At 60.2% G+C, this 24,522-nt stretch overlaps 2 protein-coding genes across 2 annotated transcripts; one reads left to right on the top strand and one right to left on the bottom strand.

Annotated features, from left to right (window-relative positions):
* Window positions 1-4,205: 4,205 nt before the first annotated feature.
* NCLIV_016050 (hypothetical protein) lies at window positions 4,206-15,035 on the top strand (the record flags this gene model as incomplete). Its single annotated transcript, XM_003881797.1, has 8 exons — window positions 4,206-5,213; window positions 5,608-5,720; window positions 6,090-6,495; window positions 6,908-6,987; window positions 7,401-7,532; window positions 7,991-8,074; window positions 8,560-8,833; window positions 9,201-15,035. 8 exons carry the CDS (start codon window positions 4,206-4,208, stop codon window positions 15,033-15,035), a joined length of 7,932 nt encoding a protein of 2,643 aa, XP_003881846.1.
* A 2,534-nt stretch (window positions 15,036-17,569) lies between these two features.
* Window positions 17,570-23,811, bottom strand: NCLIV_016040 (conserved hypothetical protein; the record flags this gene model as incomplete). Its single annotated transcript, XM_003881796.1, has 6 exons — window positions 17,570-17,905; window positions 18,544-18,587; window positions 19,295-20,504; window positions 20,747-21,737; window positions 22,006-22,121; window positions 22,516-23,811. 6 exons carry the CDS (start codon window positions 23,809-23,811, stop codon window positions 17,570-17,572), a joined length of 3,993 nt encoding a protein of 1,330 aa, XP_003881845.1.
* Between the last annotated feature and the right edge of the window lie 711 nt (window positions 23,812-24,522).

Here is a 24,522-nt window from a genome sequence, read left to right as displayed (position 1 = left end):
GGCTTTCAAAACACTCGGGGGTGTTGGAGTGCAAGATGTGTACAGTGACACACTCACCGAGTGTGGGGACCAGTTACTCGAATCCGTTTGGATAGGTGTGACTATTCTGTCCGGTTTTGAATTTCTGCGGTACACGCTAACACGTGGCTTCAGTAAACGGGAGCCCCCCCGTTTTGGGTCCAATAGATAATACATAGCTCCTGCGGTTCGCTTGCGTTTTCAGTTAGGCTGCTGGGGTCGCAGTGGAAGATGGAAACTCTCATTCGCCTTCCGTCCCATTCGCTGAAAAAAGGCTAGCGTCAAAACTGAGTATAATTAGCAGACTGCAGACGCAGCGCTTTGTCACTGTTAGTGTGTCCGCGATGTAAGTCCAAACGAGCCAGAAACGTTTTTCTCTCTTCTAGAGGGACATAGACGTGTACTGACGGGATAATGGAGCGCATTCCATTATTGGCATCACAACCGATCGCATAGGCGCAGAACTGTACTTTGGTGTCTGGTGCCCTTAGGCGCCCTTTTTCCACAAAGAAGCCTCCCAAACCCATGTCCGTTTCGCATGACAGAAGATTCACATAATTAATTTCTGGAAGCGAAGCGTGCTTTCAACGAGACAAAGCAGGCCGTGAATGCAAAACGATTCTGATCGGTTGCTACTACTACATGGCCCGTGTCGAGTCTCACAGTCGCGAGAGCTCTCGGTTGCCACACAGTGCTACTTTGAAGCGCAGGAAATTTCAGCGCTTGGATTTGTGAGCAGATTCAATTTCTATTCTTACATTCTGGTCCACAACACATGCAGAAGGCTGCTTCGTTATATCGCCAGTGCTGTAGTGTGTGGCCTTCGTACAGAAAAATGTGAGACAGGTTCCATTTCCTTGCCTCTAATCACAGAACTGTGGTTCGCATCGGAAAAGCATTAGCAGACACGCAGAAATACCTCAAAAGAAGTGTATCGACTTCGTTAAACATTCAGAATACAGAGAGTCACTCACATGTGAGTGGGCATGAAAATGTAAAATCGGTGGGGGATGCGGATACGGGCGCGGGGCTGCTGTGTCTCGTCTTTTCCCTGCTGTATTTCAGTTCGTCACCCTGAGAGGTTCCAGAGCCGTTTCGGTTTCTCTACTCGGAATTTTCACACCATAATAAGAAGCGAAAGCAATCAGGCGTAAACAATTCCGTGCTTAGCACCCTTCTGGCTCCTCTCCTTCTCTTCTATGTCCGTCCAAGTGTTTCAGTACGTTTGCGTAGAGGAACTTGTGTGACATGCTTTTCCGCGGCACACCCAACTGCTACTCTGCGCCCACGTTCTTTTTCTCCGCAAACAACAGGAGGGGGGTTGTTTTGAACCGGGTGTTGCCTGTATTCCTTCCAGGAACGAACAGCCTGATGCAGACGTTCTGGCCGACGGTAATCCTTTTTCGAGAGTTATAGTTCCCCCCCTGGCAGCTTTGGCGAGTTTCCTATTTTGCAGGTTTCCTTTGTATCCGGAGCGCCTGGAGACACGGCGCGAAGGAAGTGTTTCTCTGGGGTGGCGCCTTCAGGGGGGGATCGAAAAACACGCACGCGCGCGACGCAGCGGATTTTGCTGTGCTGTTTTTTTTTTTTCGAGACTTCATTTCCCTATTTCGCTCACACGTCTACATATCCCTGCTTTTTCTGTGTCATCTACGCTTGGGCAGACCTCCTGATTTTTGTGCTGGTCCTCCTGATTCCCTCGTCGTCGACAATCACGACTGTTCATTCGTTGCCGGGCATCGGCTTTTCCCCTCATTCTCCTGCTTGTCCGTTCACAACTTTCCACCCCTCCAGTCTCCACTTCACGATACAAATTTTCGACGAAAAAACCTGTCAGCTCTTCAAAGCAACCCTCGTCGTCCTTACAAGCTTGTTCCATTTCTCCCGTTTCCCCATCTCCATGGGTTGCTGCGTTCGAATCCAATGATGGTGTCGTCGGGGACGAGCACCCTGAATAAGGTAAATGGAACCCCGTACTCCGCTATTTTTTCCTCTTGTAGCTGGATGCAAACTCGGGGGAAAGATCTTTCCCGGAATGTAGTGTCGACTTCTCTGAGTGGGTAACTGCATCGAGTGGAAGAAGAGGCGCCAGTCCACAGGACGGGGTTTGCGGTGTACATACAGCACGCATGCAGTCTGCTGCGCTGCTAAATTGGATATGCTCACGTTGTCATACCCGCCAGGTGCTTGCTTCCAGGGGAGGAACGGAAAGTTCTACAGTTGGCACAGCGTGTAAATTTTCTACGCCCTCTCGCGTGCGTTTCAGGGCGTATGCCCGCAGCGCTTCTCCGGACAGGAAGGAACGCGAATCGCGCCGTTACTGGGGCCGAGTGGGCTGTGTTGTCTCGCACGCCGACGGACGGCACACAACCAAGACGCACTCTGTCGCCTTTGTTTTTCAACTTTCTGTCGTTCCGTGCATGTCCCTGTCTTTGTGTTTTCCGTGCAACTAGCGGAGGTTTCCAGCTCCATGTGTGTCTTCCGCTTGCCGCACTTGCCTTGGGCACTGAAACAAACACACAGTTCACTCCTGTGCTATTTAGCTCAGCTAGTTAGTGTCACGCTTGATATTCTGTACCGACCGATCTAAAATCGTGATGTGTTCATTCGATTGTTGTGCGTTGCTCCTGTTGCGTGTCCTCTTCGCAGCGCGCGCGTCCTTCTCCGGTGGCGTTGGAACAATTCAGGTGTTGTTTTGAGCGGTCTCAGCTCTTGTTCCACCTCACACGCACCTGAACACGGAGGCGTCTCCTGTTTGAATCTCGACGATGGACGACACCACCTTCCCGACGAGGGGTAGCAGCGGGCTGACAACTCGCCGTGTTCCGGGATGTTCTCGCTTGCTGCGGGACGGCCTGTCCGTAGTCGAAATCTGAGGCTCTTGTGTTTGCGATAATATTCCATCTTCTCCCTCGGAGTGTCCACGTTTTTGACATCGAGCCGGAGCAGGGAAGAGAGACGAGTTGGCATGGGAGAGACGCAGGTTGTCTGTGTGCCGGGTTTTCAGACTTGTAAACCTCACGCAACCCAGCACAGAACGCCACCATCTCCGTCAGCAGAATGGCAAGAAATCACCAGGCTGGCGGTGCTGTAAAGGAAGCCTTCTCATCTTGTCTCTGTCCCCTTGCCTTTTCGTCCATCTCTTTACCTGCTTCCTGCTCATCTAGTCCCCTCTGCTACGCAGGAGCTCCGGGTGCCTCCCGCTCTGGGGTCGCGTCGTTACGCTTAACACTCTCTGCGTTTCCTTCGCTGTCAACGAACAGTTTTCTTGGCACATCTCTCTCTCTGTCTCCCCCCAGAGCTCGCCGCAGTCGCGGGGAGACTCTCCTCGTCCTTCATTTTTTTCTTTCTCGCTTGTTTGCGATCGCCGCCGCTCAGTTCCTTCTTTTGTGTCTCCTCTCAGTCCAAGGCCTCGCGTTCCCGCGGGCCCGCCGGCGGCCGCTCTTCTCTCTGTCGATTTCGAGCCGTCCATTGTCAGACACTTGCTGAAGAACGCTTGTCTTGCCACACCTGGTTCCCATTTCTCTTCAGGTATCTCTGCATTCCGACTCCTCTCCTTTTGTCGACCTGGAACATTTTTTGGCTGCGTTTTTCATCCTTTTGTGTCAATTTTCCCGGCCGCTGTGTGCCCTCGCCAAGGCTCCTTGCCGAGCACGCAGCGACCCAAGAAGCGGCTTCTCGCATCTCTGCTCCGCGGGCTTCGGTGCCTCTTTTCGCCTGGAATTCTTGCTCGAGTTCCCCCGTTCTGTGCGCCTGAGGCTGCTAGCCTGGGAACGCTTTCATTGCTTTCGAGGCCTGAGCACGTACAGAGTCGGGTCCATTTCTGCCGCTCTCACGCTGTTTTTTTTTTCGTGAGGATTTGCGCACCTCCACCGACGTCGTTGACAAAAAACGTGTCTTTTCTCTTCGCTGTCTCGAGTGTCCCCGCCTCTGTTTCTCCCCTCTCTCTTTCGGTTCTTCACTTTGCCGCGCTCTTTTGCCTCCCTCTTTTGTCTCCCTCGTTTGTCTCCCTCGTTTGTCTCCCTCGTTTGTCTCCCTCGTTTGTCTCTCCCGTATTTGTCTCCCGTATTTGTCTCCACTTACGACCGTTTTCCCCGTGTGCCTTCGGCTCCGTCCCCGTCGGAGCGGCCGCGTACGCGTCTCCTTCCTAGCCGCTTCGTCTCCAGCTGCGCGCGTTTCTGGGGAGCATGCGAGCGTCCAAAAAGGGGCGAGGCGTCCAAGAAGACGCAAACCGTCAACCCGCCAACTCGCCTGCCTCGTCGCCCGCCTCTAGCTTGGCCTCGCCGAGTGCAGGCGCGGGACCGGCGACGATGCCTGAAGATGTTGCTGGCAAGACCGCGTCTGCCTCGGGCGCCTCCAAGGGGAAGCAAAAGGCGAGTGCCGCGAGCGGGAAGCAGAGCGCGGCTTCAGCCGGGGCCCAAGGGTCGGGCAAGGGCCGGCGCGGCAGCGCGGAGGAGGAGGCGCGGGGGGGAGGCTCCGCGGGGGCGAGTCGCGACGCGGAGAGTAAACTGCAGGCAAAGGCCGGCACGAAGCGAAGCAGCAGCATGAGTGCGCGAGAGGATCCCGGCGGGTCGGCGTCCGCGCCGTCGTTGCCGTCGTCCGGTCGGCGGTCGGCGAGTGGCGAGGAGAAGACGCAGAAGGGCGCGGCGACAAAGAAGAGCCCCGTGAAAGCGGACAAGGGGAAGGCCGAGAAGAAAGAAGGTCGGGGACAGATCCCGGCAGGCGGCCAGAAAGCCTCAGGGGTGAAGGACGGCGGAGACACCAGTGCCGCAGGGAAGGGCGAGAAAGGCGGTCCGCAAGACGAGAAGGGGGCGGATGCCTCGAGCCGGAAGAAAGGGCCGACCGACGCGAACCGCAAACGGGGGAGCTCGGCCGAAGTCGCCGCCGTCAAGGGTGAAGAAGACGCACTTCGGACCACGTCAGAGGACGAAAGCTCGAAGAAAGCTTGCCTGGGGAGAACGCGTGTCGCCGCGTGTGCCAACGAGCGGACGGCCTCCAGGCGAGCCGGCAGGGACGAACACTCGGAGGCAGGCTCGCGACCCGCGAGTGGCAGCGCTGCTTCGTGGGGCGGCTCTGCGCGCGTCACGCCGGTCGGAGCGGACGACGAACGCGAAGAAACAGAAACGTGTCCCCTCTGTCTCGAAGATATGGACGAAACAGACCGTGGACTGTTTCCCTGCGAATGCGGCTATCAGGTACGGTGCACACACAACGGAAGAAGCGAAGGGTCGGATGAAGAGGGGAGGGGGGGATGCGGCCAAGGGAACAAGACCAAGGGAACAGCCAGGGAAGAGAACACACATAGAGGCGAGAGGACGCCCACAGAACAGAAGAGAAAACTTGAAAGAGGACATGCGCATCTGCACATCTGCGTGTACAGTGCACAATCTCGATGTCCTGACGGGTCTCCGTATATACGCGTGCAGGCCGTCTCGTCCATTCTCCCGCACCCGTGTGATACACGAAGAACCGTAGAGAGCCAAGCGTGTGGCGTTTGCCCCGAAACATCTGAGTGGAGGAAGCTCTGTGGAACCTCAGATGAACCTGTGCCTTTTACGGCTTTCTCTGTGCCTCCGGGTGTCTTCGCAGCTGTGTCTCTGGTGTCTCCATCACATTCGGGAGAGACTGGGCAACAAGTGCCCCGCGTGTCGCCGCGAGTACGACGAGAAGAAGTTCAAGTTCAACGAGGAGCGCGTCAACGAGTAAGCAGTCTGGAAAAAAAGTTGGCAGAAAGCCAAAACTCGGCGGGTGTGTAACGGAAGAGACAGATCTTATGTCCCCGCTGTGTGTAGTCTTACGCCACACAACGGCGCTCCGGAATACGAGAGACAAAAACGAGAGACAGCGGAGCGTCGAAGATTCTTAAAGATGCAAGAACCTCACGAAACCCCCCCTGTCGTTCCGGAGTTTGTTTTTTTGCGCACCCGTGCAGCAACAACAGATCGAAACAGAACAGACCAGAGGCGCGGGGGGGGGGAGGGGGTGGACTCCGCATCTTGAACGCTCGGAATGGAGAAAAAAGGGCGGTCGATTTTTTTTCTTTCGGGAACTGCGTGTTTTTGTTTTCGCAGAGGAAAAAGGTTGGCGGGGCGTCAACGGGGCGCTCGCGAGAAACAGCCGCAACAGTCGCAGAGCGCGCCTCTTTTGCCTTCGTTCTCGTCTTCTCTACCGTCTCACGCTTCCCACGTCTCGGCGACGCAGGCAGGACGATCAGGCGCCGCAGGAGCGACGAGTGCCTCCGCTGCCTGGGCTGCTAATCAGGTCCCCGCCGCTCTGCCTGCGGCCTCCACGAGTCACTGCCAGGCTTCACACGCCTCGCCTGCAGGCGCGGGCGTCTCGGCCAAGGCGGCCGCCGGCGCAGATCGTCCCAGCGGCGTCGGGAGTCCGTCCAGTGCGGCGGCGCTCAAAGACGTGCGGGTGATCCAGCGCAGCCTCGTCTACGTTATCGGCATCCCTTCGAGCATTGCGAAGAAAGAAGTGAGGGAAACAGCGGGAGGAAGAGAGTAGAAAGCGAAAAGGAGACGAACGCGGCTGTGTGAGGAAGGCGGGAAACCGGGTGTCCGCAAACGTGGGGTTTCTCCGCGGTTTGAAACAGAAGCGGGGGTGTGCTGTCGGCCGTTGGGGCAGTGCAGAGAAGCGCACGAGAGAGAAAGCGGAGGCAAAGCGAACGCGAAGGGGGAGAGGCACGTGAGAGCGTTACACCGCGAGAGGGGCTGCAGGCCGTGCGTTCTCTCCAACGCCTTCAAGGAGTCGAGGCGTTCGGGGCTACCCCCCGCTGAGAGTTCAGGAGAGACGACCGGGAACGGCCTAGGATTCGTGGGTTTTCGGTGTTGTGTGTGCATGCGATTGGACGCGCGTGTTCGTGGCTGCTGTCCCCTGGATACCTCAGATTTTGAAACGCACCGAGTTCTTCGGCCAGTACGGAAAAGTTCTTCACATCGTCATCAACAAGGCGCAAGGCTACAACAGGTGAGGGCCGTGTCCTTTCCTTGTTCCGCTCGTTTCCCTGCTGGCCTTCTTGTCGAGACTCTGTCCCGGGTTTGATTTCCCTTCCTTTCTCGCCAGAGCCCACACGGGCGGGGTGGGCACACATCCTTCGAGACCTTGGACTTCTTCGTGTGACTCCGCCTCCGCGGCCGTCTTTCCGCTCTTCAGCCTTCGCTCGCTTCTTTTCTCTCTGACGACTGTCTCTGGCCGAGCAATGACGGAGGCCGGAGAGTCTTCTGGGTTGTTTCTGGGTTGTGCTTCTGCGCTATCTGGCTTTCGGCCGATCTCTGTGCCTCGTGTGCGCTGGGGATACCGGGGGCGACTTCGCCGGTCCTGCCTCCGCTCTGTTTTTTTTCTATTCTTGTTTCTTCCTGCCGCTGTTCTCTGCGCTTCAGTGCCTGGGGGGGGCCGTCCTATGCCGTCTACGTTACCTACTCGACAGTCCCCGAAGCGATCGCGGCGATTCAGTCCATTGACGGAGCCGTCTACGAAGGCCGAACTCTCAAGGCCTCGTTCGGAACAACCAAGTACGTAACGCGCGTTCGTCCCTTTCTTCGCGACCCCGTCGCTCAATGAAGATGTGATCCTGTTTATGATTTAAGGGATGTAAAGGTGCTCAGGGTCTAACCGTCGGGCCATCTCGATCCTCATATTTAAAGATAATTCTATTTCGATGGTTCTCGAGTTGTGGGGTGTGCCAGGTGAACACCAAGGGAAGACAAGACCAGACACTGTCGTACAAAACGCCTTTTTGCGCTGTGCAATATATTTATATATTTATATATATGTATATATGTATGTATATGTGTATGAATATATGTAATGTCCGTACCCCCTCGGCTGACGGCGTGCATGTTTTCTTTTTAAAGGAACCTTTTCCCCCCTGAGAGTCCTTTTTTTTCCTGTCGTTCCCTGTGGGTCTGTAGTGGGGCCGCGGTTCCGTTTTGACCGTTCTTCCGTTTTCGAGATTCCTCGTTTCTTTCAGGTACTGTTCGTACTTCCTCAAGGGCATAAAGTGCCAAAACCCTGACTGCTTCTATCTGCACTACCTGGGCAGCGACAAAGACAGGTACGAGGAAGCGCGCCGCGCCTCCGCCGCGCAGCCTGTCCTCCTCGTTTTTCAGTGGTTTTCCGACGGCTCTCGTGTGTCTTTCTGGCAGCAGCTCTGCGTGCGTCTCTTTTTTGTTACAACGTGTGTGTGCACCTGGTTGCGGCGAGAGAGGCGTCGATATTTTGGTCTCGTTTTTCCTGGTTTCTTTGCGTTCCTAGAGTTTCACACTACGCTGTCGCCGCAGTTTAGAACTGAATGACTTCCGATAGGGAACTGAAATCTGAAACTGAATTCAAAGTAGAAACTGGATGCGGCCACCAGCCGGAGAATGCAGAGCAACACCCTGGACGATCGGCAGTTCCGACTGTTGGATGCAGCCGCGTTCGACCTCGTCATCTGTCGGGCGCGTTTTTCAGCGCATGCCTTGACGTGTGTGTCTCTGTGTGTGTGTGGCAACTTAAATAACCCATCCACTGCCTGCATGTCCATTTACTTTTTTTCAGTTTCACGAAAGAAGCGATGATCAGTGCAAAGCACCAGTTTCTGGACCTGACGCTGCCTACGGACGAAGCGAAGAAGGGATCCGCAAGCGGGTCTGGACCTGGCGCTCTCGCGTCGCGTTCCGCCTCGCCTCCGGCCTTCGGCTTCCCGGCTGTCTCCGCAGCGGACGCGTCTCTCGGCGACAAGGGCGCGGTCAAGACTTTCGGCTTCCTCTCTCCGGGCTCCGTATCGGACGAGAGGAAACAAGCGTTTGGAGAAAAGGGCGGAGCGAACAAGGTACGCGCCGGGAACACAGCGCGCGAACCCAGTGCGCTCTCGGATGCCACGTCTGTGTCCTAGTTGCCTGGTCCCTCGTTTCCTTTGGTTCCTCCGACGTCTCTCTCTTTCCTTCCTCCGGGGCCGCCGGTCCTTTCTCTTTGTGACTAAGAACGGATTCGCTCCCTACCCTGGCGGTTTGCTTCTCGCCATCCTAACGAGTTGCGTTGCTCTCGCATGAGAGCCGTGTTCCTCTTGTCTACCTTGGTTTCACATCCTTCGGTCCGTCCTGGGCTGTTCTGGGTCCCCCAGTCGCGCGTGACGCCGCGCGTTCTTCACGGCCTGTCGCTGACGCTTCAGTCGCCTCCTGTGGGTGTCTCCTGCGCAGGAAAGCCCGCGAACGGGCGAGGCTCTTCTTTCAGCTGAAGGTTCTGGCGACGTGCTGCCCGAGCACGGCACGCCATCGTCTTCTTCGTGTAAACGGCGCCGCAGTGCGCGCGGCGAGAAGGCCGGAAACGCGCGGTCGAGCTCTGTCTCCGGTTCAGGGCCGGAGACCGACTCGGCGGCCGTCGAGGCCTTGGGCCTCGGCTCCGTGAAGGGCCGTCCGCAGCATGGCGGAGCGGTTGCGGATCCAAAGACGCGCAGAGAGGCGCCTGCGGCGTCGTCGCGCGTCGGGGAAAAAGGCGGAACGAGTTGGGCGTCTGTGGCCGCTGGCGGATTGAAGGCGTCTTTGGGGACAGCGTCGAAGGGCGTGGTCTCTGCACCCCATGTGGGGCCCGCTCCGGTCGCCAAGGCCCGCGCCACTGCGCCGCTTCCCGCGTCTGGGGAACCGCGCCCCGACGAAGACGAGAAGAAGAAGGGTGAGAAAGGCGAGGGCTTCTCGAAGCGGCAGGCGACCGCCGGGAGCAAGAAGGAGGACGAGAAGGCACTGGAGAAGGTGGACGTCGAGAGTCGCCGGGCGCCTGCGTCTGGAGAGAAGAAGAAGGGAGATAAGGGAGACTCCGGAGCGCCGGACGAGAAGGGGAAAGAGGGCGAAGGCGGAGACGGCGAGAAGGGACACGACGCGAAGAAGCGAGGGGAGGAGGGCACGGAAGGCCTGCTGTCTCCGCCGAAGCACGCGACGCGCGGCGCGCCCTCCGATGCGAGAGACGAGAAGTCAGCGCGATCTCGAGATCGAGGGCGAAGGCGATCTACGCAGTCCGTCTCCTCGTCCGAGGGCGGCACGGGACTCGAAGGAGAAAAGGAAGCCCCGAGCGAGGCGGAGGCCCCCATCGCGTCTTCGGTTGCCTCTGCGGCCGGATCCAGTCGAGAGGGCCGGCGATTGTCGACTGAGACGCCCGGGAGCGGGTCGGCACCCGAAAAGCCCCAATGGAGCGAGGCCTCTCTCGCGGCGTCTTTCCAGGAGACAGACGCACCGGGCTCTGCCGGCGCCGGGACTGGCGACTCGGGGCCGCTGCTGCGGAGCGGCGAGATACCCAAGCGCGACGGAGGGCGAGGGAAGCGAGACACCGGAGGGCCGTTGGGGCCTTCCCACGGGGCTCCGGTCTTTCCGTCCTCCTCTCACTTCCCCGCGTTGTCGGTCGCCTCTTCCTACGCTGCGGCGCGTCCGCCTGCCTCGTCAGGCATCCCGACCCCGCCGCCGCTGCATGCTCCGACTGCGCTCCCACTACCCCCGTACCACCACGGGTCAGTCTCTGAAATCTTCGCCTCGCGCCCTGGGACCGTCCCGCTGCCGCCTCGCGCGGGAGGTCCGAGTCGCGGCCCTGCCTCTGGGGCCCACCTGTCCGGCTCTGTGGCCAGCAGCGCGTGCGCCAGCCCCGCTACCTTCCACAGCTGCTACCCTTCTTCGCCGTACCAGGTGTTCAGTTACGGCGGACCGTTGCCGCCGAGTGCCGCTCTTCCTTCGTCGTTCTCGCTTGTCGCGTCGGGCGGAGCCCCCGGCCTCCACGACAGAGACAGGGCAGGCCTGCCTGGGCCCGCAGCGGCAGGCGCCGCCTCGGGGACCTCCTCGTTCTCTTCCTTCTCGCCAGGGATTGTCGGCGCTCGCCCGCTCGCGCACATGTCTTCGTTTGCTTCTGCCCTCGCAGCTCAGCAGCCGCCGCTGCTCCCATTGCCGCCGTCGGCGTATCCGCAGGCTGCCGGCCGGGACGTCGGCGCGGCTTCCTGGTCTCCCGGCCTCTTCTTCTCGCTCGCGCACAGAGGCGCAAGCCCTGAAACCGACGCGCCCGGCGCCTGCGCCAATGCTAGTAGTGGGGCGACGGCCAGTGCCTCGAGCAGTGCCTCGGCGCATGCGAACTCGGGGTCATCTCCCGTCGCAGGTAGCGCGTCTTCCTCGGAGACCAGTCGCGCGCAGAACGCAGGGGGGACGACTCCTGGAGAAGGGGCCCGGGGCCCAGCTGTCTCCGGAGACGGGGCGTCGGCGCCGGTGGAGTCCGGCGGCGCGGGGGACAGTGGATGCGCAGACAAGCGCGACGAGGCAGGCCGCGGAAAAGGCGACCGTGTGGAAGTCGAGGCGAGAACGGGCTCTCCGTCGTTTCCGTACGCGGCCTTTCCGCCGCTCTCTTTCACGGCGACTCGCTCCAGCGCGGGGGGACCGGCAGCGGGCTCCGAGGCGGGGACGAAGGGGCCAGGAGACTCGGCTGCCGTCGCTGGCCGTTCGGCCCATGTTGGCGGCGCCGCGGCGCCAAGTGAGGAAGGCAAGCGAGAGACCGAGCCGGCGCCGGGAGGAGACGCGGAAGCGACTGGGACGCGGGACGGCGAGCGACGGGAAGGCGAGAAGGCGGAAGAGGCGCGAGGGCGAGAGAAGGAAGACGAAGAATTCTTCGACGTCCCCGGCCTCGATGACATTCTCGGACAAATGGTGCCGGGCATGCCTCCAGGAGACAGTCTCTTAGGCGGGGGCGACGCGGACGGGACTGCACCACGGTCCGACGCGTCTTTCTTCCGACCCTTCGCATCTTTCCACTCTCCCGTCGCCACGTTGGAACCGTCGCGCGTTCGACCGCAGGACGAGCCTGGCGCGAGCAGCCGGAAACGCGAAGACCGCGACGGGGCTCCGCCCTTTGGCGGGGGCCGTGCCCAGTCGCTGCTTCCTTCCTCGCTCTCGACGCTTCTTCCGGAGCCCCGCGAAGACGAGAGAAGAAACGGGGGGTTCTCCGATGCGTTCTTCTCGGCCTTTCCCACGTCCCTATTCGCCTCGAAAGACGTGCTGCCAGTCGCGGGGTTTTCGGATGCTGCGGACGCGAATCCGCCTCACAGACCGCTCGGCCGGCTCGGCCGCGAAGACCCAGCTAGCGCAGATGCCGCGCGCTTCGACGCGTTTCACCCGGCACTAGGGTACGGACGAGATCGACGAGACGGCAGAGGAGAGAGCGACAGGGATGGCCTCGCGTCCTCGTCTCCCTTCTTCGCCAGTCTCCTCGCGAAGAAAGCGAGCGGCGCGTACGACGAGCAGGGCGCGGACCCAACGGGCTTCCCGCCGTCGCTGCGGGAGTCTGCGTTCGCGGGGCGCTTCGCGTCGCGAGACGCCCTCAAAACTGCAGAGTTCGCGGCGCATGCAAGAGGGAACCGTCAGGGCGAAGCGCGCGCGTCTCAGGCATTCGTGGAGACACAGGAAGACCGGAGTCTGCTGCCGGGCGAAGCCTCCGGGGCAGCGTCGCTCTTCCACCGCGACGACGCAGGCAAACACCGAGGCCGAAACAGCGAGAGAGAAGGTACAGGCGCGTCCCAGGCCGGCCAGGAAGACGGCCGGGCGTTCTTCTTTGCCTTTCCAAGTGCAGGCGGCAGAAAGGAGAAGGACAGGGAGGCTCTCGCTGGTGCGTCCGGAGAAGAACTGGGCGCGCGCGCAGCCGATCCGAGTCTTCGGCCCTACTCGTCTTCTCTTTCGGGCTCGTCCTCAGCGTCTCACGTTCAAGAGTTCAGCGGGAGGCACGACGGCTCTGTCTTCCGGCCCTTCAATGCGCCCTCGCTGGCTGCGCCTCGACTTGGAGCCGCCTCGGTCGCGTCTTCGAGCAGACCTGAGGAGGCGTTCGGCGCTTCGTCCGGGGCTCCGCGCGGGGAGGCTTCGACGTCGTCGCTCTCGTTTCTCTCGCGCTTCTCGCAGCAGCGCCACAAGTACCCCTACGTGCCGACGTCTCTGCCGTTTGCGCGCGGGGGCTACGCGGCCGACGGGGACTCTGAGATGACCTTTGGGCCCGGAGTCGGCGTGTCTCCTCTCGCGGACCACACGGCGCCTTTCCTGCCGCTCCACTCTTCTGGGGCGTCTCTCAACCGAGAAAGAGAGGCGAAAGAAGGCGAACGCCGGGAGGACGCGAGCGTCTTTGCGGCTCTGACTGGAACGGACCTCAAACACCGGCGCGCGAGCGAAGTGCACACCGAAGAGAGAGAGCCGGAGGCTCGAGGCTCGAGGCCAGGGCAGGGCGCAGGTGGCCCTGGAGGCTACAGCGGGCACCAACTACTGCTTCACCTCCAGCAGCAACATGCGAAGATTCTCCAGGCGAAGCGGTCGGCTGCGGGCCTGGCCGGCCAGGAGACTCTCGAGGGCGCTTCCGGGGCGTCTCGACCGAGCGAGAGGCGAAAGGAAGACGACGCCGCGCGAGCGCGGGTCTTAGCGCAGAAGATGCAGACGCCCTCCTCGTTCTTCCCCAAGCTGAGTGAAAAGTGGGCGGGCCGAGGCGAGGAGAACGCGCGCCTGCGGTCTTCGTCCTCAGCCGTGGACTTTGAAAAACGCGAGGGAACCCTCCCGCTGGTCGCAGAGCTGCCTGCGCAACGAGCGCTCGCGAGTGCGGCGGCGGTCAGGGAAGCGAGTGCCTGTGCGCCTGTACAGTGTACGTCGTACCCGGGTGAGGCGTCGGAAGCAAACAGCCACGCGACGCCTGGAGCCGCAGGAGCCGCAGGGGCGTCGAATCCGAGCAGTGCACGGCTGAACAACAACGCGCTCGCCGTTCTTCTGTCCCTCCTGCCGAACGCAAATGTGAGCATCGTCGGGCCCGACGGCTCGGCGTCTTCGACATTCTGCGCACGGAGTCGAAACAACTCGGTCACCTCCTCGACGTCACTCGCCTCGGCCTCAGTGCTCTCCACGGCTCGACAGAGGGCCTCGTTCGCCTCGCTCGCCATGCAGGAGCCGCGCGAAGGCCTCGAAGGAGAGAAACCGGCGCCTGCATGCGCGCGGAGTCTCGCGTCTGCCTCAGCAGGCGCTGCGCTGCCGGGAGTTCTCGGCGCCGACCCTGCAGCCTTGGGGAGACGAGTGAGTGAAGGCGAGGGCACTGAGAGGACGGAGAAGGAGAAGTCTTCGAAGGAAGAAGTCCGAACTGAGACCGCCAGCGACGGCGCGTCTGCCGCCTTCCCGCTGTCTCCCTCTGCCTTTCCGCCGCTCTCCAGCAGCCACACGACCGGGAAAAGATCAAGTGCCGCGAGTGCAGTTAGTGCCCCGAGTGGAGGAAGCGCGACAGCAAGGTCTGTCGATTCCTCAGCCTCAGGTGCGTTGCGCAGCTCTGCCGACTCGGTCCTGCGCCGACCTGCGTCGGGAGGATCCACTTATTCTTCGCTGAGTGCGGCGAAGCGTCCGGGACTGTTGCCGTCGGGGCGGGCTCCCCAGGTGGGTTCTGCGGGCGAGAAGCCGTCGGTGTTTTCTGCGTTTTCGTCCTTCTCGTCGTCCTCGTTCTTGTCCCCCTTTTCTTCGTCGACCTTTTCGCCCTTCAGTTCCACGCCTGGGCCCCACACCTTCGGCGCAGTCCGGGAGGAGACAGGCGGTCTCAAAGGGGAAAAGAAAGACAGGGCGCGCGAGAAGGCCGCTCGAGGTTCGGGCGACGGAGCGCCGGGGAGCGCGGAGACCCTGGCTGCGCGCAGAGGGACGGACGAAGAGAAAGGAGACAGAGGGGACAACGCCCTCGCCGCCGCAGGCAGACGGTCGTCGGGTGTCGCGCCCGCGACGGAGCGCGTGGACACGGAGAAGACCCTAGACAAGAGCCGCGGTGAGGAGAGAGAAGAGGGTGAGAGAGGAGACAAGGAGCGCGAAGGCACATCCGACCGGGAAGGGAAGAAGCCCGCGGGGAAGGAGAACGAAGACGAGAAACGGCGGGAGAACAGCCCCGGAACGGGTCGGAAGAAGAAAGACAAGGAAGACAGGCGCTACTCTGACGGAAGCAAAAACGGGGCTCTCGCGCCGCAGGCCAACCGCCCGGGCGCAAAGGAGGGTCGGCAACGGACCAGGCATCGGTAACTGATGATGAAAAGGAAAGCAAAACTAAAGGAGGAGGATGCGGTGTGGACTTGGCGCCGGAGAAGAAGGGGGAGGCGAGCGAGAAGGGAAGCTAGGGAAGAGAGCACACGCGAGAGACGAAGCAGGACGGAAAGGACCAGACACAGCGCATCTCTGAAAAAAGTTGGGATGCCGGCAGGATACGTTCGAAAATGGAACCGACCGTGTCGGGAGGAATATCGGCAGTGCAATTCGCATTTGGTAGATGTACAGCTATGTGATATATTCTTGATTTCCTGTTAGGAGATATGTTCAAGTTTTTTCGAATGTGTTTTCGGCCCTCTGCACTCTTTTAGTCCCCCGTCTCTCGCGTGAAGTCCGATGTTTCCGTGCTCGCCTCTCTTTTACGCCTACTCTTCTCTCTTTGCTCGTCACTCCCGTTCTCTCCTAGAGGAAGGCGTTCTCTTTACGACTTCGTTCCTCTGTCCCCCGCACACACGTGCGTCTTGCTCAGTTTCTTGAGTTTCAATCTGTCTCTTCATCTTTTTTCTCGTCTTCCGTCTCTCGCCATCGCACGCTTTTCTCCTTTTCTCTTTGGTCATTGGGGAGGCGTTGGGCGGGGATCCTCTGCGTGGGAGGCATCGCTGTGTCTCTACCTCTCTCGTTCTCTTTTTCCTTCTCTTGCTGTCGAGGCCAGACTCATCCTTCGGGACTTCCCCTCGATGCTCGAGTCTCTCGCTCTGCATGCATTACGCTGTCTCTCCTTTTTCCCGGTTTTTTCACTCCCCGTTTTTCCCTGCTTCGTCGCTCTTTCCTCGCGCGGTTCTTTGCTTTTTTCCTGTTTCCCTTTTTATCGTGGGATCCGCGACCGTCTCCAGTAGCCTCTATATAGATGCGTAAACAGTCCGGCACGTGCCGGCTTCTCTTTTTTCGTGAATCAAACTCGCAGACTGACGAACGGCGTCGCACAGAACTGCCGGAGTCCCCAACCCCTTCGGAGTCGCCCCTGGCTCTGCCATCTTCCCGTCTATCTCGCTGAATACGGTCATTCTCGAGCAAGGGCGGAGTAAAGCAGCACTGCACGAGTACGTACCCTAGACATGGCTTCAACAAACAATGTGACGCACAACGCTTGAAAGGCTGCTACTCTGTGAAGTGAAGACACAATCCCTATATATAGAGACACTACAGATTTATGCATATATGGAGAGACGCGGTGTATACACCTGTATGTAGAAAGCCAGATGCTGATATATTTGTAGCTGAATGGACAAAGACCGATACATGTAAATCGCGCACGTATCTCTGCGTGTTACTCACTACAAGCATATATGTAGGTACGTAAAAGTACGGACCTGTCATGAATATATTGAAGAAGCATAAGAACGCATGCATGTGTTTGGATTCATGCGGCGCAGCGCTGACCTCAAGAATCCTGTTTTTCTCCTTTCTGTGTATCCTTCCCTATCGGCCTGTCTCCGCCTGCGCAGATCTGCTTGCGTGCCTCTCATCCCTGTGTCTCCGCGTAGGTGTCTACCTATCCTTCGTGTCCCTGCGAGTTGATCTGTTCACGCGGAGAGCATAGACAGTCGAAGCCGTATAAGACTGGAAACTCAATCATCACTTGTTTACGTCATTCTTCGCTTCCGCACATGCATTGGAAGGTGTCTAGGGCCAGGCTGCTGCGCGACCCGGCCCGCAGAAAACTGCTAGCTGTCTCTGTCCGCGTTCTCAGGGCACATTTAGAGTTGTCAGGCTCTCGCTCGGGTCCGACAACACAATGTTTCTTCGGAAAAGCGAGATGACACACACATCAGAAACATCCCGTCTGCGACAGGAAACAAAAATACAGAATAACCGCGAAAGGCAGATCTTCTGATACAACTATAGCGATATATGCAATTGCATGTATATACATATGCATCGGTACATCGAGAGGCAGCTGCATTGGAAGGGGAGAGATGGAAAACTTTGCATAGGATTCGCACGACGAACATGCGTAACAAAAATACAGGCAGGGTGCTTCAGTGCCGCGATGTGTAGAGAGGCCGCGGTTCGCGTTTTACAGGCTCGGCGACCGCATTCAGGTGCCCATCGATCGCTCTGCGTCACAGACACACGCTGCCCAATGGGAGCCACGAGAGATGGAGCCGTCGCCTTTTTAACAGACAGCCAAGGAGGTTGCATGCGCTCCTGCTCGCCGGCAGGAAAGGCATGGAAGGCTTTCCAGGCTTCTTAACCTGGGAAAACAGGCGTCGATCCGTCTCCAAAAAGTACCCTGGCCTTCCGTTAGGCCACGGCTCTTCTCTTTCCCCTTCGCTCAGCTCGACTGCCAGGTACCGTCCTTTTCGCCCTTTTCTTCGACGATTTTCCTCGCTCCTCCCGTTGTGTGAACCGCGCTGCCACATGAGCACGCGCCCCCCCCCCGCCACAGCGTCGTTTCGTTTTCCTCAAGAGCAAAGTTGTTCCCCTCGTGCAGATCCCCTGTCTCCGCTTTCCTTCTTTCACTCTGTCGACTTGTGTGCGTACGGGTTTCGCACATGTCTTCGCACTTTCTACTGGAGAGCGAGTGCCTGCTCCGGCTCTTCGAGAGCCTCGTTTCCTTCTTTCTCGACAGTCCCCGAAGGCCCGCGCGAAGGCGAGGCGCCGTCGCCGTCGCGACTCGCCGCATCTGCGCACGAAACGATTTCCTCGCGCACGCCTCTGACGACGCCTACCTGCCTCCCGTCATCGCCACGCAAGCTGCCTTCGCCCCGCGGGGACTCTGAGAAGCGGCGACACGCCGAAGTCCGCGTGGACGACTCCTCCGAGGAGAAAACGGAAGAGGGCCGTTTCAAATTCTGCAAATAACGTTCTGCGACACTGCCAAAACGCGCATACACTGCACCAACCTGAAGACACAACACCCGCGGAAGCGAAAGATAGAAACCATGCACTGAAACATGCAAAAGATTGTGATTCTCCACCGACTTATCTGCCTGTCTTGCATGGGCGTGTAACACATGCACGTACCTACGCACAAGGCATCGCGACACGTTTCATCGGCCCTATTCACTTAGGACCTCTGTATCTATCTACCTCTACCGGAAAATATATATATATATATATATATGTACGCGAAGGTGTACGTGCACTCGAGGAGGCGACGGCCATTGTCCCTGTGTATCCCTTCTCTGCTGCTCCAGGTCTATGTTCCTGCTTCTGTCTCGAGGCTCCGCTTCCGCACGCGTTTGCCCATTCCGCCGAGCGAACGTCACGACGGTTAGACGGGTAGGAAAGGGAGGACGAGAATTAGGAGAAGGATGGGGTACACGTGCACAGAAGTGCACGTGATTACGTATGTACGAATGTACACAGGTACATATGTAGAAACACGTCTTTATATGATGACCTCCCTGGCTGATACATGCATCGACAAAAACGCAGGGAAAGGTTAGTGAGGGGCGACAGAAACCACCTCTGCCTTCTGGACCGGCTGCGAAACACAAAAGTCGCCGAAGGAAGAGGAAGGCGAGAAGCGAGAACCTACTCCGTCGTCGTAGTCCACTGAGCCTGATCCAAAGCGCTCGTGCCCTACACACACGAAACCAGTCAGCGTCAGCCTCGCGGGAAAACATGGGTCTCCAGGCATCGACTCTACAGATGTATATATGTACATATACAAATGCATATGTGTATATACATGTATAAATATACATGTATACAGATGAAGATACATCTACGGAGACGAAGCTGTATATATGCATATGTATATATATATATATATATGATAGCAGTAGGTCGGTGTGTGGAACGGTTCGCCGGGCTAGGAGTCGGCCCTGGGATTTGCCGTTCTAGGAGCGGGCTCGGAAAGGCATTCAAGATCTAAACAGTAGTCCAAAGAGAGAAACGACAAATTCCTTCAGCGACCCGTCTGCAGAATCGTCGCCCGACCCCGCATCCGTGCCTCGGCGAACCAAAGACATGGACCTACAAACTCTCTGACTCATCCACTCGTTAACCCGCATATACGTGCATATTCATGTAGATACGGAGATGCACACATGTATATGGCTGTCCATACGTATCCACGCCGACATCTATCTCTTTCAACTGACGGGACGAGCGGCAGCCACAGGAGGTATACATACGCCAATGTATATGTACATATTTGTGGGCCTCCTCGTTCTCTATCGCACCGGTAGTGCCGGGTGACTCTGCGGTCGACACGGTGTCTTGGCTTTCACCACGACGCCTAGCTGGTTCCGGCGTCCGCGTGCGGTTTTCCTCTTTTGTCTCACCTCGGGTTCGTGGGGACGGAATACTCGAGCTGGAGCGTCTGCTGATTTGCCTGCTTTGCGAAGCGCCGCGGTCCCACTTTTTCGCGAGTTCTCTGACACGCGTGGTGCCTTCTCGGGGGCCCTCTGTGTCTCCGTTTCGCGGGTCGTTTTCGCTGAACCGCGCGGACGGATTCTCGGTCGGTTTCCTTTCGTCTACCGCTGGGCCTTGGGACAGCCTGCGGACCAAGAGAGCAGCGACGCGTCTGCGCTCTTCTTGGCTCTGAGCAAAAAGACGAGCGGCTTGGGGCGGCGACGGTGGGGCGTTCTTTCGAGGCTTCTGCACCGTTTTCGCCTCCGTCTCTGCCGGCATCGGTGGACTTCCTCGATCCTCTCTCGGGTTTGTCTCCGCACTCGTCTTCGCCTCGCTCCCCTCGCGGGCATCTCCGGACTCCGCGCGCATGCAGCCTCCCTCGGGTCGCGCAGTCTGGCTCGGCGTCTCTTCCCTCGAGGCAGCACGCGGCTGCGGCGGGCATCCGAGCTGGGCGAGGTCGAGGCCCGAGAGACTCGCCCCACTCATCAACAGCCACTCTGCCACGGCGTTGTCCTTCGGCGGGAGCGAGGGGAGAAGGGCCCCTTCCCCCAACGGCTCCGCGCTGGGCTCCACAGACGCGCTTCGGGCGGCGCCTGGCGAGGCCGAGGTCCCGCGGCGCGTGCCCAACTCGAGGGGCGGGAGACTCGCCGAATCGCTGAACGCCTCGTCTTCCAGCGCGTAGATCTCGCAAGTCGCGCGCCTGCACTCGACAAAGGCCGCCGTGTGGCTGACGCTTCTGTAGAGGCCTCGACGGCCGGTTCCCCGCCCCGCCGCGCTGCGAGGCGGCGTCGCCTCGGAAGGATCCACGTGACCCCGCGAGTCCCAGCGAAGGGACAAAGACGAACGCGAAGACGAGCGTGACGCAGCCGCGGCGCCTGCGTCCGCCGCCCCCGGGAGGCCCGCGTCGAACGCAAGAGGCCTGGCGTCCCGGCTGTCCCCCGAAGGCGCGGCCAGGCTGTCTGTCGCCGGGTCCGCATCGGCGCCGGCCGCGCGCTTCCCCGTTCGCGCCGCTGCGCATGCATCCAGGAAAAAATACTCCACGACGTGGCCAGGCACGCCACGGCCCGCGGCACTCTCTGGGGGCATCGCCCGCGAGTCGAGGAGCGGCGGCTGCCATTCATTGCGGCGCCCGGAAGACGGCTGGAGGAAACGCGAGACAGGAGACAGGAGCGCCGAGAGAGAGATGCGGAAACGCACGCGTAGAGTAGAGACAAGAGCGAAGAACGCAAGGCGCAGAGAGGGAAGCAGAAAACGCTCGGGGGATGCAAAGAAGAGACAAGCGGAAAGTGCAAAGCTGAACCAGGGAGGCGCAGCCTACGAGGGAAATCAGCCGCCAACACAGGAGCGGCCTGATTGGTGTTGTGCCTTTTCGTCCTTCTCACCTCGAAAAGGTGCGTGGGGCAAAAGATGTCGCTGCTCCGGCGTCGCAGATGCTCAGGTCCCACACAAAGCTGCCCGACTGCATTGACGGTTGTGCTGACCCCCACCGACATGCTGCGCTTCACGGGGACTTTCCTGACTGCGGAGGGTTCGGAGTCTCCTGCGGCGACGGCCCCGCGCCCCTCCCGATCTCCCGCGGGCCGTGCGCGGTCGCGCTCTCTCTGCGTCGCTGGCTGGGCTTCCTTGACTTCCGGACGCTGCCCAGGCGGGGCGGCGCCTGCCTGGGGCGGAGACACGAGCGGGCGCGAGAGCGGAACCGCCGGACGCGCAGCCTCGGCAGCAGGCCTCGACGGGCCCTCTCGGCGTTCCAGAGGAATGAGGAGGCGCGGCGTCGCCGTGTCCTCGAAGCAACACGACACGAGAGGTCTAAAGTACCCCCCACCGCAGCGCGTGGCTGTCTCCGGCCGGCAGAACGCGAACCCCGCTGCACGAGAGAGGACGGAGCCGGCTCGATCCGGGGAGGCACGAGGGCGAGTCTCTCGAGGTGCCGACGCCGCGACGCCCGACGGCGCCTCGGGCTGTGCAGGTCCACGAGCACAAGTCGAATGGAGAAAGTGCGAAGGCGGCGGAGGCGTCGAGGGAGCGGCTCCGCGGGCGGGTCCGCCTTCCACTCCGCCGCGGACTCGCGGACCATCTTCGCTCCCGCGCCCCACAGGCTCTGCCCCGCCGTTCGGGAGCTCGGCAGTCCCCGGCGACGCACGCCGAGGGACAGGCGACGCAGGGCGACACGCCTGCAGGCGCCCAGACGCCGAAAGGCAGTCGAGGCGGCGCGGCGCGTGCGGCCCAAAGAGATGCGGAACAATCCGCACCGGGGCGACGTTCTGGGGCAGCGAGTCGGTGTGCTTTTCGCTTTTCGAGTGCCGAGCAGTGGACGCGAGGATGTGCTGGCGATTGTCAATCACCACGGTGTGTAGCGCGGGCTCGGGAAGGTAGCTGAAGAATGTCGCAGGGGATCACCCGCCACAAACACTTTTTTGAAGAAGTGAAGCCAACAGAGAACCCAGCCGCTCTCTCGCACAAAAGAACTACGCAACGCGCGGCGACGGAGACGCGCAGACAAAAAAACAACAGCACAAGCGAGACAAGACGAAGCACAAACGGCGATGCCCTATGAACTCCCGTCTCCGCGAATCCATGTTTATATACACGTTAGCGTCAAAGTCGAGAAGGAATTCGGCTTTCTCTCGTAGAGGTCTCTTACCGAAGCGCGTAGGTGACCAAGGTGGAGGAGGAGCCGTGGCCTTGCCCCTGGTGCGCTGACGCAGCTGCCGAAGAGGGCGCGAGCCTCGCCGCCTGTGGAGACACTAGCTGCCGACCCTGACGCAAGAAGACGAAAGACCCAACCCACAGAGCGAAAACAGGATTAGGTGCGTCCCTGTCTATCTACATCTGTCTACCAGTCTACCGATAAATGCATATATATAGAGCTGTGTTTCCAGGTGTGTAAGCTGAAGAAATACAAGAGTGGGCTTTCAGACACAGCTCTTGCGCCGCCTATCCATGACTTCGTGGAACCGGAGCCTCGCCTCTTCTCCCTGCTTCTCAGGCGAAAGGCCTTCTTTCGTCCTGGCCGTTCGGCAGCGCGGCACAAAACCAAAATCGCGCTGTGCAAAAGAGAAGACGTCACCTGCAATCGCGTACCCAGTTCTCTCGCTTTTTTCTTCATCCCTCTGCTGCTTGTCGCTTCCCCATTCCGCGTTCCCTTGCTTACTTGGCGAACCCAGACGGCAATGTGCCCCGGAACTTTCTCGACGACTTGTCCCACAAGCTTCGCCGCAATGTCTTCTTCTCTGTCTACATACAGTCTCCGCGACCGGGCCTTGGGATGGGCTCCGGTTCGTAACTCAACGACGTGCTGCCTCAGCCCCTCCGCCTCCCCTCTTCCTCTCCCACGAGTGGAGGATGCGCCGCTGCTCCGCGGCCGCTGTCTTGGAGATCCTTCCGCTGGCTGCGCCGCCTGCACTTCTCGCGCCCTCTCTGCCGTTGCGGGGGAAGCCGAAGCGGCGGTCCTCTGGGGCTGTGTGAAGGCTTCCCCCCCCTGGCGCCCGGCAACTGGACACGTGGTCGCCCGACTATAAGCCGACGACGGGGGACCTCCGGGGTGCAGTCTGGCGGGCCGTGAAGAAGCAGCGCCAGACGTGGGAGGCGAGGCCTCGGTGCGCAGTGCGGAGAACACCTGAATCTGGACTTGCGAAGAAGGGGACTTCCTCTGGCCGCGGGCAGGGGCCAGCGACCTCGCCCCCGCCGCGACTGCATGCGTCGCCTCTCCTCGCCAGCCGTTCCGCGTGGCGCCCAGCCATGCACAGAAGGCGTTGTCGAAGCGTGAAGGGGGGACCTGCTGAGCAGCCAGAACTCGCCGCTGAAACACAATGTGGGGCGGAAGACTCGCGCCAGGAGGAGTCAAGAATGCGACTTCGCCCGTCTCTGCGTGGGAGGAGGCTGCGGGGCCGGGCGCGAGTGTCCCTTCGTGCGCCACACGCGCCGGGGCAAAAGCTCCCAAAGACTGCTGCTGTCCCCTTGCATTGCCTCCAGGCCTCGCGCGGTCGCTGGGAGGCTGATTCGTGCCCCGTGGCGCAGGCGCAGTCTCTGCAGTGCGTGAAAGAAAAGCCGTAGGGGCGCAATTCAGCGAAGAGACTACGAGTTGCGGCGGAGCGCCGCGCCAAGGGGGAGAAGACCCGGATATCGTGGTGCCGTTCAGGCCCCCCGCAACCGCAGTGAACGGCGACGGAGATGGCGAAAAAGCGCCCTCCGTCGCGCGCGTGGCGGATTCGCTAGTCACCGCGAGAGTGACGGGGGAAGCCACGCCGCCGTCGAAGGGAGACCCGTCCGGAGGCAGCTTGCCGGCTCCTGCGGGACCACCGGCGAGGTGGTCCGTCGCATGCTCTCGCGAAACCGGAGAGGCAAGTGACGAGGACGAGCGCACAGTTGGAGACGCGTACACGAAGGCGTTTGGCAGGACGCCAGCTGCATGTGTTCTCCGCTCGCTCCGCGAGTTCACAGTCGCCATGGCGGAACCGGGAGAGGGCGACACAGCGGCGACGCGAGAAGCCAAGGCGTGCGAAGGACGGGACCGGAACGGAGAACAGGGTCGGAGATACGGGGATGGTAAAACGGAAGAAGCCTGCCTGTGGGAGCATCTCGCTCGCCGTGTCAGCGAGTCTCTGGCCGGGGGGGCCGGGGGGGGGGGGGGGGGGAGGGGGAAGAGCGTAGAATCGCGAACCTGAGGCCTAGAGCAGAGGGGACGGAGACGCGCAAGGAGGAACAAGAACGGGAGGAAGAAGGTCGGCGAGGCAGGCAGAGGTGGAGAGATATGCCTAAATAAGGTGGGAGGAATCCGGGGAGTGGTGGCTACACTATACGGCGACGCCGCTCCGGCTGTTGCGTTGTATCGAGCCTTTGTGAGCAGGTACGGAGCCAACGAGCGCACCACCGGGCGGGCGAGAAAGAGGCAAGAACTCGAGGACCTGGACACGGCGACCGATAAGAACGGCGCGCGACCGATAAGAACGGCGCGCGACCGATAAGAACGGCGCGCGACCGATAAGAACGGCGCGCGACCGATAAGAACGGCGCGCGACCGATAAGAACGGCGCGCGACCGATAAGAACGGCGCGCGACCGATAAGAACGGCGCGCGACCGATAAGAACGGCGCGCGACCGATAAGAACGGCGCGCGACCGATAAGAACGGCGCGCGATGGTCGAGGAAACCAGTATCA

Source organism: Neospora caninum, chromosome VI (assembly GCF_000208865.1).
Source record: "Neospora caninum Liverpool complete genome, chromosome VI".
NCBI lineage: Eukaryota > Apicomplexa > Conoidasida > Eucoccidiorida > Sarcocystidae > Neospora > Neospora caninum.
The sequence above is the reverse complement of the archived record's forward strand: the minus strand, read 5'-3'. Positions and strand labels throughout refer to the sequence as shown.